This window comes from Colletotrichum gloeosporioides (genome assembly GCF_011800055.1).
Source record: "Colletotrichum gloeosporioides strain Lc1 chromosome Unknown consensus_51, whole genome shotgun sequence".
In the NCBI taxonomy this organism is placed as follows: Eukaryota; Fungi; Ascomycota; class Sordariomycetes; order Glomerellales; family Glomerellaceae; genus Colletotrichum; species Colletotrichum gloeosporioides.
In genome coordinates this window covers 110,029-123,269 of record NW_025544696.1, presented here as the reverse complement: position 1 = coordinate 123,269, position 13,241 = coordinate 110,029, and the positions used below count along the sequence as shown (strand labels likewise).

The 13,241-nt window shown below is 57.1% G+C and overlaps 1 protein-coding gene across 1 annotated transcript; it reads right to left on the bottom strand.

Moving 5' to 3' along the window:
- Positions 1-11,644: 11,644 nt before the first annotated feature.
- Positions 11,645-12,102, bottom strand: GCG54_00007842 (uncharacterized protein; the record flags this gene model as incomplete). The annotated part of the gene is made up of 2 exons (XM_045407819.1): positions 11,645-11,989; positions 12,028-12,102. Coding segments are annotated over 2 exons (420 nt in total), but the record flags the coding sequence as incomplete, so codon positions are not given.
- Positions 12,103-13,241: the final 1,139 nt, after the last annotated feature.

Below are 13,241 nucleotides of genomic sequence, written 5' to 3'. Positions count from 1 at the left end.
AGACCGCCGGGCTGTGTTCTGTACTATGCCGCACATATGTCTTTCATGGACTGAGCATCAAATGTCTTGCTTGCAGACGCTCTACATCTGCATAGAAGCAGAGCCAGAAGCAACGTCAAAGGCCCAGCAGACAGATGCAGAGCAAAGCCTACCGAGACCCTGCTCAATTCAACTTGCTTGACTGACACTGACACTGGCTCCCGCTCGTCCCTTTTCTTCCCCTTGCCTGCGGACTACTCCTGCACCTCTCTCGGAAAGGGTAGCCTTCTCGTCGTCCCCCGTCCCGCTCAGTCGTTTTTCAACAAGCCCGTCAAGCCCAAGTCAGTCAGCAGTCAGACCTGTCTCGCGCCCGCCTACCGCCTTTGACCTGCCTGACGTGACGGCGGTAGCATCAACCACGACCACAAGTCAGGGCAGTCAACTCGGTCAGTGACAAGTCCCTGCGTTGCCCTTCTCCCTCTACGGATAGGCTGGCTCTCACCCCCTACACAACACGGCAGCGGTCAACTCTCGCCTACCCACCATCAATTGACCTCGCATGTCATCATGTCCGCCGTCAACCTTGCCTCCGTTTCTGTAAGGGCTCTCCTCTGGAGCCGGCATCCACTACAAATCCACCGCACGCACACAACGCCCAAGGGGCGAGAAGTCATCGAAAATCCGGCACCCTTACGCGGTAGTGGTTCTCGACGTTTTACGGCACCGATGGAATGATCCCTGGCTGCAAATCTCGAAAGACTGGGCTCCTCAGGGATGCAAGAGAGGGATCAATGCTCCGACATCTTGTCTTCTTTTCTTCTTCTCTCCTCCGAGACGGGACGGCTCCCAGGCGCGAGGCGAGGGGACGGCGGCCGGGCCTCGCAGAAGCAGCAGCATCAGCGCTACATCTCCACTGCTTCTCGGGATTAATATGCGCTTCTCACTCTAAGCCCCCCGATGTGTCTAGCAGTAGATCCCCTCCATCGGGCCACACTTTCTAATCGCGCCCGCCAGGCCTTGCTCAAAAGGTTAAACGGCGCGACCACCTAATCTCGATAGTCCAGGGGATTCTCATTTCGGTCCCCGGAGAATGGGCATATGCCCATCATCGACGCAGAAGAATTGCGGAGTTTTTCCTCTTCCACGCGTGCGCGGGTGCCAATAACTTTTTAGCGATGAAGCCAAAAAGAGCAAATCGAAATCAACAAATCTGAGAGGAATCTCTAGTGCCATCGGGTCCCCTTGCTGGCTGCCACCCACCAACGCCCACCCCCCAGCTCCCATGAGAGCAGAGCAAGATGGGCGTGCCGATAATTCCTTCTCTGCTCTCGTTGAACCCCCGGGCAAGAAGACGGCAAAGTACTCCCGTACCTTCCAGCACGCGGAAAATGGTAAGCATGGGTGACGCGAGTAACGGCGGCCGGGGTGTGCCATGGCAAGGAAGAGGGAAAACTGGGGATACGCAGCCAGGGGTTGTGGATGCTCAGAAGACGACACAATGCTCTCTCAGACTCTCTCTCGTCTTTTGAGGAAGATCTATTCCCATCTCGTGGGTGGACGTCCACTTTAACCCTGAGCTTTTTCTGGCCGTCGTCATTGCCGTTCTCTTTCGTGCTCGCTCCCGCCTTCTGCGGGTGTTTTTCCTTGGCGGACACGAGGGTTTTTGCGGATACGCAACGTCCGCTCGCTGCAGATTTTCTGCTGTTGTCTTTTAATTGCGGTTACTATTTGCGTGCCACGTCACAAGACTCAAGAGTCAAGAACCAATTCTCTTTGTGGCAGTGGCAGTGGGTGGGTGGTGGTGGTGGACGGTGGTGGTGTCCTGCTGTGATCCCGTTGAAGAAGTTTGCTACTGCTGCTCAATGGACGGCGTCTGGCGGTTGATGAGACGTGCTGTCCTGATTTTGGTCGCCAGTCTCAGGACGCTGATTGGTCGGGCAGTGGCACTTGGATGTTGCTTGAGTCGGTGGTTTATGCCGAACATACGGGTAATAGGTAAAGGCAAATATGGGTGGTTGTCACACATGTACCAATGCTGGGGGGGCAATAATCATAACCATCGAACCAGGTCGATGGGCGATATAATCTGTCGTCTTTCGGGATCGCTTCTCTGATGATTGTTCTATGCCAGATCGAGATTGATGATGGTGGCCCTGAGGCGGGAGATTATCCCGGATGACCGCCTCTTTGCTTGAAGACGAAGGTCATGGATGTCCCCCCATGGTCTGCTATCGACAAGGCGTCTCTTCTCATGGCTGCTGGTATGTATAGGCGAACGATAATAATAACATGGTAGAATCCAGAACGCTGCGCTGCCGTCTTGTTTCTAAAGACGGCGAGACAATCCGAAAGGTACAGTTGCATTGGGACTTTTGGGAATTCTCTTGGCCCAAGGGGTCCTTCCTGTGACCATCAACCCCGTCCTGGCCTGCCTGCCCGGCAAGTCATGTGCTCGTTCGTTCCTTCGTTTCCCATGTCGTCAGAATTTTCGATAACGAATGGAGCGCGGACCTTGCCCGATACGGGTGAGCAAGGCTTCGTATCTTCTTTCGGTTGTTTGTTGTTTCCCTCCATACCCGGATGATGAGCCCATTGAAATCTGTGACCCAACAGGCCGGTGACAATGGGCGATGCAGCTACCAGAAGGGGAAAGACATGGTGGATACTTTTTTGTTCCTGTCCTGAACCCCGTTTCCCTTCTGCAGGAACACGGGAATGTGCTCCAAGTACCTTTTCTGCGCTCCGGAATCTACGGGGGAGAGATGACGAGCTACGCCGAAGATCCGGGCAGAAAGACTGCTGAACTGCCTACCCAGACGGAGGAGGGTCATTGCGTTGTAACCAGAACTCTGCGAAGAAAGAATTTTAAGTCTGTTCTGTCGGGATTTGACATATTCTATGACGCCTAGCAACCTAACCTATCTGCAGACAAGTCATCGCATGTCGCGAACTCTCCCATTGTCTTCCGCGAACCGGAACAGGGCGAGTCCTTGTTGCGCGGGGTGGGGGGCCAGCCGGCAGCGCGCTTTTTCCCAGATGGCCTTTGCAGGACACGATCCCCGGGGCGGAGTCTCTATTGCTTGTTTTCTTGCATTTCGCGGACCTGCATTTTTTCTTGGTGATGATGAAAGAGTCTTATTGGATAAAGGAGACAAAGGGAGATTTGACCGCAAAGCAACAGGGACAAGAGGGAAAAAAAGGTTTGGACCAGGCTTTGCCGCTAAGAGGGAACGGTAAATGCATTCTTTCCCCAGTGTTTATCGTGCAGTTGAGGAGATTTGGCCAATAATCTCCACATTGCAATATCGCTTGTTTCTTCGGGGGAAGTGCGAAGCGAAAGAGGATACACACAGCTGCCACCACCACCCTTCAGGTGCCCGACGGCGGCGCGGAATGCAGGTTTGCACGCGGTTGCTGCAATAGTCGACACATCGCTGCCCTTATGTCATTGTGGTAAGATTGGCTTCTCCTGAGCACTTGCAGAGACGAAGAGACCGGTGCGAGGGGAGGGGAGATTTTCAAAGTCACTCCAGTCCGAGCACATTTTGGTGGTTAGGTAGTTTGATGAGAACAAGACCGCACTAGCACAGCTGTCTCGACATCAAGATGTAGCTCGGACGGAAATGTGACGGGCTCAGCGCCACGGAACCATTCCAAAGTCGGGGTGAACTTGAGGGAGCAGCAGCAGCAGCAGCAGCGACATATGTCTGGCCGTTGAGGACTGCAGATGCAAGAAGCAGAGCAGGACTGACTCTGTAACAAGAGTCGGCCTCTTCTTTCTTGATGGCTGAGCGTCAGTGCAACAACGTGGCGGGCTGCTCCCCCTCCCTACTGCTGCTGCTGCTGCTGCTAGAGGTCCAGCACGTTCGGAGATGCTCCGTTTCGTGACAAGCGTTGGGTTCTTTTTTGTTTTCCTGCGCGCGTCTCGGAGGGTTCTTTTTGCTGAAGAAGTTCGGGCTGGGTCATCTCAACAAGAGGCTCGTGTTGCGACCCCTGACCGGCCGAGGAGATGGGCTGGTACCGTTCGATGCGACGCTGTTGTTTATATCAGCTGAGCCACGGGCTGTAGGTCCGGGACCTGGCGATGCCACCACGGCGGAAGTCGGTGAAGCGATCGAGGTTTGTTCACGTGTAGTTTTGAACGTGGGCAGTGAGGAATGCACAGTTGCAACCAGCTGGCAGGGGATGTGTGTAAGTGCTGACTGAGGGAACGGCCGTTGGAAATGAGCCGGCCGTTGGCGCGCCCTGTCGTGGGCTTCAAGACGGCGGCATTCCTGTCCCTTTGGCATTTTTTTTTTGCAACAACCCGCACTTGGACAGTGGGCCGCAACCGTCCGTGTCTGACTGTGAGAGAGACAAAGGAGATTGATAAGGCCAAGACAACAGCAGACGCCTACGTCGCCAGAGTGAGCCATCGTCAGATTGCGTTCGGGATCAAGGAGGGCTCTTTTCATCTCAACTCATTCTCGCCGGCCACCGGTGAGATATGTCAGCAAATTTCCAAGCATGCTACAGCGTTCAACAGCGACATCAGGCCAGCATGTGCCGGTGCCAGCGCCTGTAGGTCGCTAGAGGCGGCAGGCTTTACAGGCGGCTCGACAGTGGTTGTGTGTCGTTGTTTGGGGTGAGATGGAGGAGGGGGTTTGTGTGAGTGTGTGTGTGTGTGTGTGTGTGTGTGTGTGTGTGTGTTGCGCGGCCCGGCGCGGTACTCATCTCACAGCGGGAGGCCCGAGAGGAGAAAAAGCAGCGGTAGCAGTGTCCGTACTACTGCCACCCTGGCTGACTGGCAGGCAGTGGCAGCTCGTCAATGGATGTACCCGTGCCTTGTTCGTCAGGCCTCAAGAGTGGGAGAAATCTGATGCTGTCGCGGGAAGAGCCCTGCAAATTATGAAACATGCCTGGCGCAATGCTTCAGAAAATAGCTTGGGCTGCTAGCTTCCAGCGCTAACCCACTTCCAGCCATGCTTTTCTGCCAAACCTACGGCCACTGCCCTCCAATCACTCCTGTCACACCCCTCCTCCAGCGAAAGCAGAAGGAAGTCACTCTCAGATACCTACCCAAAAACTGCGTAGTGAGTGAATGCTTGCTTTCAGCGTGACGATTTACCCGCGCCAGGCCGGCCACACCAACTAACTCACTAACACCATGTTTCCCGCTAACACGAAATGATTTGCTCCCACGAGCCACGATCCGCTCCAAAGAAGCATTCGGCAAAACGGGCTGTGCAGATGGTCATCAAGGACCCATTGGACCGCCTTGCACCAATTGCGTCCGAATGCCATCAACCTCTGGCCACACACACGCAGCAAAAAGTTACCTCTCGTCGAATCCACTGCCCAACGGCCCATGTCTTACAGGTCACTCGGCGCTCGTCCCCTCCCATCGAGCTTCATGCGGTGCGCTTTACAACTTGATACTGGCCATTGCTGCCCGCGGCTGTTGCTTCTTCCAGCCCACTTTGCATTAGACACAACCTAAGCAAAGCTCTGTGGCGCTTGCTGACAACCGTTGGGCTCTTTCTCCATCTCTGCTGCAAGCCTGAACGGCTCATCATCCATGGCCAATGCTTGCGCATAGCAGTATACCCAAAGCTGGGCTCCAATCTCGACGTTCCCGCCCATTGCAAACCTCTTCCCGGCTTCTGGCTGTATATGCGCAATGTCACCAACGGAGGGGCTTGCTTGAGTCGCGTCATTGCCAATCAACTGACTAAGAGCACCATTTCGGCCATGTGGAGAAGTCGGGCTCGAGAGCCATCCCGTTTTCGCACTTGCAAGCCATCCGATCCGGGCAGCTCTTCATCACGGTTGCTGTCGTCTCACGGAACACCGCTCCTGGCTTGCTACCCAGTACGGATATGAACTAAACGGGAGTGGATCTCCCTCGGGGATTAAACCGCACATCCTCCGGCACCAGAAGAACTGGAATATGGTACGCCGAGCTGTCACAATCTTTTCCAGCCCAGCTCCCGCATGTCATAAGTCTCCTTGGACGGATCCAACGGTCCACCCGAACGCGCTGCGGAGGCGAAGAGAAAAAAGACACATCGCGGTCATGATGGTGCATGGGTACTGGGAGGGCGTTCATGGATCGATATCACGACGTCGACGTCGAAATGGGGGCGACGGCCGAACCTCGGACGGCAGCGCGGTGCTCCCATGCAAGGTACCAGATCTCAAGCATCAACCTTCCAAAAACTCTCTCGACAAGACGGCAAACCGGCGTGGTGCGCTTGCACATACGTGGTGGGGGGGCGCAACAGCGGCCATTCGCAACCTGGGTACCGTCCATGGACCATGGTCGTGGCTGTTTGATCACCATGGCAGAATGCGACGCACACTACCCCGAGCTTTCTGAAACTCCCACTCAGCAGCTGCCAGCTGCAAGTCGTCAGCCTCGACAGAGAGAGCGACAGAGAGCCCGAACACCCACCTCGCCGCCGCCCCGTCCAGTTCGTCTTCGCTGTCGGCGTGGGCGAGGATGATGGTTGTGGTGGTGGCAGGTCCCACGCAAGGCAAGCCCACGCTAGGTCCAAGTCAAGGTCCGGGTGCCAGGCCTGGAGGGAAGGACGAGCAGCTCATCCTCCACTTCGCCTGATCGTCCCGCTACCCTGGCCGTGTTCAGTGCGTTCAGTCAGCTTGTGAGAGTTCACGTTGACCGCTGTCCACCCACCGCACGGCCGGACATCATCCGCAAGTCTGGGAAGTGATGTGCTGCCGGCCCTGTCCACGACTCGACCGCCGAGTCGTTGACGATGGCCTCGCAGCCCTCCTCCCACCACTGTCGTTGCTGCGGTGCTGAGTGGTGCCCGTCGGGATGGTTGGAATCCACGGTTCGGGCTCCCGGACTTGTGTTCACAACCACGCAGGCGACGAGGACGGAGGCATTGCCGAAAGAGGAACCTGTCCCGCAGGCCTGTCTGCCATGATACCATCTGCAAAGCCCCTCCGTAATCTTAAATGTTTACCGTCTTCTGCGGTCCTGCAGGTAGCGGCAAACAATAGAGGGGCGACGGGAAACTCTCGAAGAATTATCGACGATCATTATCCTCCTTGACAGGCGCATCCTGTCCCGCGGGGACAGCATCATGAGACTTCCGCCGAGGGATGAAAATGCAGTGACGAGGATGAGGGGAGGGGAGTTCGGCTGGAGCCCGTACACAGTACCGCAAGTGGACGGCGCGCAGGGACCAGTTTCCCAAGCTGGCTTGTCTTATTCATGTGCGTCGCCATGGAAGAGGGCGAAAGTGGGAAGAGGGCGTCTGCGAATTAACCCGACAACTCGCTCCGTGAGGCATTCGACGTCTGCTGCTATTTTGAGCCGTCACGGGATGGTGGGATAAGCTGGAGGTCGTCTCCGTCCCAAGAAGGCCCGGAGGCCAAAACACACACAGGCGCGCGCAGTCTTGACGACACCTTGTCATTGCCCTATGTACCCCGACTCAGGCGGTCAACAGTCTGGCAGTCAAGGACGTTGATGTCCATATTTTCCGAAATGACATCGTCGTGTGGGCAGAAGAGCGGGAGGCAGAGACAGAGACAAAGCGTAACGCCTGAGGAATGCAGGCAGATGGGTTCGTCCCCACCAAACAACCCGCCGACGGAGCATTTTCGCGTGGAGGAGCAGCAGGGCCATGTGTTGAGATTCTCACGACCCGGTCTAGTCTGCTGTCTAGTGTCTAACCCCCTCCCCTCTCTCTCAGTCTCGCCCTTGGACGCTAGGGTTGTTGCTCCCCCATCATTCGTCATATGGTGATTGTGTCTAGCCAGTAGCTGGGTCTAGGCACGATCGTCATGGATCACGGCCAGGCAAGGAGTGGAAAAGAAAGATGCACCTCCATCCAGTCTCCAGCAGAGAGAGTCTAGATGCCGCCCAGTCGGGCACTCGCTGACTGATGCCGTGGTGGGCGGTTTCAGAAAAGGACCCTTGGTGGATTCGGCCTAAGCTTAAGCCGCAGCGTCCAATCAGACTCCTGAAGAGCTGGCCCTGCAAGCGCTATGAGCTCCTCAGGACGGTGATTGGCTCCCTCAGATTCATTCCATGATGGATGATGGGGCACCGGTCTGTCTGCTCGTCACAAGTGGTCCCGCCGTCACCACACCTCCTCCATCCACCACACCCACCACTCCTTTCTCACCACATCCATCCACTCAACTCACTCCTGCGCTTTGCTGCTCTGCAGCGTGCAGCACACACAGCACATACACGACGGACGTGGTCCTGCTCTCTTCCAATGTCTGGCCTGGTCTTCCCGTCCCACCTCCTCCTCCCACCCAAGACCGGACCACACACATTCTCCCAACTCGACATGGGCCAAGAATAGCTTTTGCTTTCTCGACCTCGCAGCCATTCATCTGGGAATCGTTGCACGGCGCATGCGGGAGTGAGATCGGGTCGCAGAAACTTCGACCGCCTTGTCCCGTCTCCGGTGCGTGCCTGGCGGTTGCTGAGATTAACTACCAGCCTTTCACTGCACTTTCATCACCCGCAACCCCTCGCCTCGTGACCTTCAACGACTGATGCCACGACTCGTCCCGCTGGCTGACTCGCTACCGTCGCCGCTACGGATACTGCTACCGCTACCGCTACCGCTGCCGCGGGGCTCCGGCCGCCAGCAGGCCGAGGTGTCTTGACGCCGACCTGGTATTTGCTGTGCTGTCCTTGGGAAACACAGGAATAGAAACATCACGCTCCGATGTGCTCGCCTACCTGCATGACCCGAGGGGAGAAACATCAAGTCCAGGTTACCACGCCCATCCGCGATGGGGAATCGTCCGGCAATGGCACGCTGTGAGGAACGACTTGCACAATGAGATGAAACTTGAACCCCGAAAGGGACGGGGATCTGAGCATGCCGGCAGTCGACCTACCAACCTGGGCTTGCCGCCTTTCTCAGCCCACGAGCTATGGGATACTTGCCTGACAGAGCAAGTACCTCGTCGTCGTTGCGCTACTGGCCATGCTGTTTTTTTTCCTATTTCTCCGGGCGGGTGATGAGAAAGAGACGGTCGCCGCCGACGCCGCCGCTGCCGTGCCTGGCTTGGGTCACCTGTCAAATCTGCACAATAATTCCCGACCAATGTGGGCGAGTTCCACCAGCTACTGCAAACTTCCTTTCTTCAGACTTCATACCTTTCACTTTTGGAAGGGGGGGTTGGTAACTCTCAACCCCGGCAGACGCAGGGCTGGCCGCCTCGGAGGAGGACGGTCACCTCGCCTATGTGATCTCGAGTCCCTGGGATCACTACGGCGAAGTGGAGATGGGAAAGTCTACCAAACCCAGAGCCAATCTGAAACGACAGGGAAGGCGGCCGATCTCCCTCGCCTCGCTGAGTCGACGAAACATGACACTTTCGACGTCGACTTCCGCCGTTCTCGAGCCGTGGATGTGGATTTGGACGTGGTATTGGTGGTGGGCAAGCTCTAACCTGGAAGATGGGGGGGGAGCCTAGAGGGGGACACGAAGAGCCAGGACACCACGACGACAACCTCGTCCTCGTCACTTGCCTTGTCCGCATTCCGCTATGCCCAGAGCCTTGCCGGCCGCTTGCCAATGCCATGCGACGTGCCTGATTCGTGCATGAACCTGCCTGTTCCCACCCAGTGCAGTTCTCGTGCCTGGGAAGATAGGTGATGGCGGAGAGAGGACCGTGGTCGATGCGACAGCAGCAGCATGCACCCAGCCATCCATTCCCAGCCGTGGTTTTCCTCGTCAGTTTCCTTACCTATCTGTGTGCTGCTCCCCACCCAGGATACGACAGCGGGCTGGTTGATTCTAACTGCTATCGCGCAAGCACGAACAAGCAGCTCGTGTTGATGTCAACCCGCAGTTGCTTCTCCAGTTTTTTCCTGCAACCGACGGCCTTGTTCACGGTTGCTCCGCCGCGTTGCTCTGCCTGCGGTCTGGAAGCGTGAAGGTGTGCTTTGAGCCAATGTTGTGCAGCACCCGAAACACGGCGAGAGGGGCGATTTTCAGGTACATGAAACACGAGCGAGCGACCTTTCTAGGGACATGTCACATCGTCCTTCCAGAACAATTTGAGGCAGCGATCGGCCGTTTATGTCAGCTTTGGACATTGCTCTCTCAGCCCTCACGGGTCGTCTGGCCCAAGGGGAGACCCCGGGGAAAGGGCTGGCTGGGCCTGGGCAACGACCTTGCGTCCCATGCCCACAGGTCGTTGCTCGAGTCCCCTTTTTGACAGGGAATCCCACTGGAGCGTTCCGGTTGGTCCAAGAAAGGTCCGGCAAGACTTGACGGAGCCCACCGCCCAACAACGACGACGACGACGATCGTGAACGCTCGACGGACAGGCTCCGCTGTCACGGATCCTTCTGATGGATTCAACGAAATGGGAACGGACGGTCGACCGGGAGGAGGTCTGCGGGACACGGACTGGTGCTATTTCTCTTGACGGCCTCGCGGTTGATGCCTCGCGGGCCGGGACAAGCAGCCCGCCCCAGAGTCAGGTAAGCTTCAGTCAGGCGCAGTTTAAGCATACGGTGAAAGGCTATGACGTCCCGCTAGAAGCCCTCGAATCGTGTTAGTCCGCCAGCCTTGTCCGTCTGCCCTCGTCTTTCTCTCTGCTCTCCCCTTGCGGCCCTCGCGGACGCCGCCGCTAATGCCCCCCGTACTCGGAGGAATCACCCGGATCGATATCAAATCGCCGTAACGCTACTGCGTGTGTTGGGGGTGGACGAGACAACAGCTGGCCAAAGTTCCGCGCCGTTCCCAACTCTCGTCTCCAATTTTTAATTTTTTTGGAGCCCTGTTTCCTGGTGGTGTTGTTGGACAAGGCACATCTTTTTTTGGGCATATCTCAAACTTGACGGCGTCTGCCATCAAATCTTTCTTTACCCATACCACCACCACCCATCTCCTCCTTCTGCCGCCCACCGCTCTTGTTTCACATCGCCGCGTTTGTTTCGTAGCCCAGCACTCCCATGAACACGAAGATCTGTGCCTGGATCACTCCCATCCACCGGACAAGCATCCACCATCCCACCACGCACCGTCCTTCTCAATCCAGTCCTCGTCCGAAGCGGCAAACACCAGGTTTGGTCGGTTCGTCTTCCTGCACGGCATGGGTTGCGCACACTTCCTCTCCTCCTCCTCCTGCGTCGTCGTCCACTGTGCTGACGAGCTTTGACGCTGTGACCTAGTTGCACAGGTAGCACTCGGGCAGATATCTGAAACATTGACAGACAACTTGTTCAGTCTTTCTCGTCCCTCTCAACAGACGTTCTGACCTGTGGTCGTCGTCGCCCACTATCACGTAACCCCCCTTCGCTCGTCCGCCGCCACCGTCGCATTTGCCTGCCTGCCTCGTGGCGTGGGCCATGCCATGCCGTGCCCATGCCACACCTGCCTCGACTGCTCTAGCTCCCCAGTCTGTGGACGAAGAAGCGCCGACATAGCCTCCCGAGCTGCATGGAATCCTTCCATCTCGCAACCGAATCTTGCTCCATCACCGTTGCCCTTTGCTCCCCTTTACCCGACGTCGGCCTGCCCGTCATCGTCGTCTTAGTCTCTCCAAACATAGAGACGAACGACGGCAAAATCTTTGACAGCAGTGGCCGGCCATCATGTCCGCGCCACTTTGCCGCCGCCGCCACCCCGAACGAACCACTGCAAGCTGCTCAACTGACAAGTCGTAGTCGATCAAGCTAGCCCTTGTCAATATGCTTGCTGCTCTCTTCTTCCGCCCTTCCGCCACATACCAAAAAAAGGTGACCTCTTCCCTGAACCGGTACGGTAGAACCATCCATGATCCCCGTTTGTGTCTGCCCACCCCAGCAGCCGCGATCTCCCATGCCCAGGTCCTCTCCAGATCGCAAGAGCTCTCTATGTGTACTTTGTTCGGCCTCGTCCCGCCGGTAGACCCCTGCCTCGAGATCGACTCCTGAAACCGCAGACCTCGCCCGCCTGCGGCTGCCATTGGTGTATGCCGCCCTGAGGCATAAAGTTCCGTAGGCGCTCAGACTCGACGACAAGGACACCGGCGCCTTTTCCTCGCAGGGGACAAGCCATGCTCCTCGCGTCCGGTTGACTCGTTTTGGTCCCCTGGGGAGTGCGGCGAGGAGAAGGGGTGGCCTGCTGGGCGTCTCCTCCGACTGGCTGGGAGCGGGATGTGGTTGAACGTTCCTTGGGGACCTTGGGATGTATACAACACGCGAGAGCAGACAGCAGCTGGACGGATGGATACCTACGCATTACGACGGGCCTCCCTTTGCTGTCCCCGCACGTGGCGTGCTGTGAACTCTCGAGGAGGGAAGGTTTGCCGAGACTTTCATGCCCTTTTGCCCACTCTTGGCGCGCGCCGGCAAGGTCGAGGTCGATCACTCTGGAGGGAAAGGCCCAGCTGGGACAGCACGCGGGTCGGTAATGTTGGGGGCGAAAGGGCGAAGGACGACACCGGGGCACCGCCCTCACGGTGATCAGTTACCCGTCCAAAAATGATGCTGGCCGTCGCTGATCCTCGGTGTTGTAGCCGCTTTCTACCTTCACCAAGCCGGAGGAGGAGGAGGGAAGGTGTGGTCAGCGAGATGGAATACCCGGGGCGGGCGGCGGCCACGACGACGCAGGAAGGCAAGGCAAGGCCAACGGCGGTTCCCTCCACCTCCTTCGGTGTGTGGTGTCTTGCTGCTGTGGTGGCATGAATGACGGCGTTGCCGCCCTGGTCCATGGCCTCATCAGCAGATCTTCCTATGCCGTGCCGTCCTTGGTCTCCCTTCCCGATGCCTGCGTTGATACCTACTGGAAGGCCTTGCTTCTTTCTTCGCCGGGCACCCGGGGGGGGGACGGCAGATTCGTGACTCCAGAGGGCAGGGCGGGATGGCGCATGAGCATTCCCCATTCGTGGTTTTTCTTTTCTTTCTTTCTACTTGATGATACTTTACATGACGTCTGCCTCTTCCGTCCCGCGTCCCGCAACTGGTGCTTGTCCCGTTGAAATTCCTGCCGGTCCAACCCCCCGGAACCCTCTTCCATCGTCAACCCAACCCTCCCCGGGTGACGACGAACACGGAGAGATAATGCGTGGCGTGTTGACGTGTATGTGTATAATGTTACAAATGTCCCCCTTGTCTGCACGAACAGGACCCCTTCTTTTGCCGCGCCGTGAATCCGGCGAAGATACCGGCGAGGGTAGAATTGCTGCCTTCTTCCTACCCTGCATGTTACCCTTCGCCCGAACCGGCGGTAATTATTTTCAGTGCTTCTCAGCGAGCTTCTACGGCGTCCGGGTTGCGTTCGGTATTGACG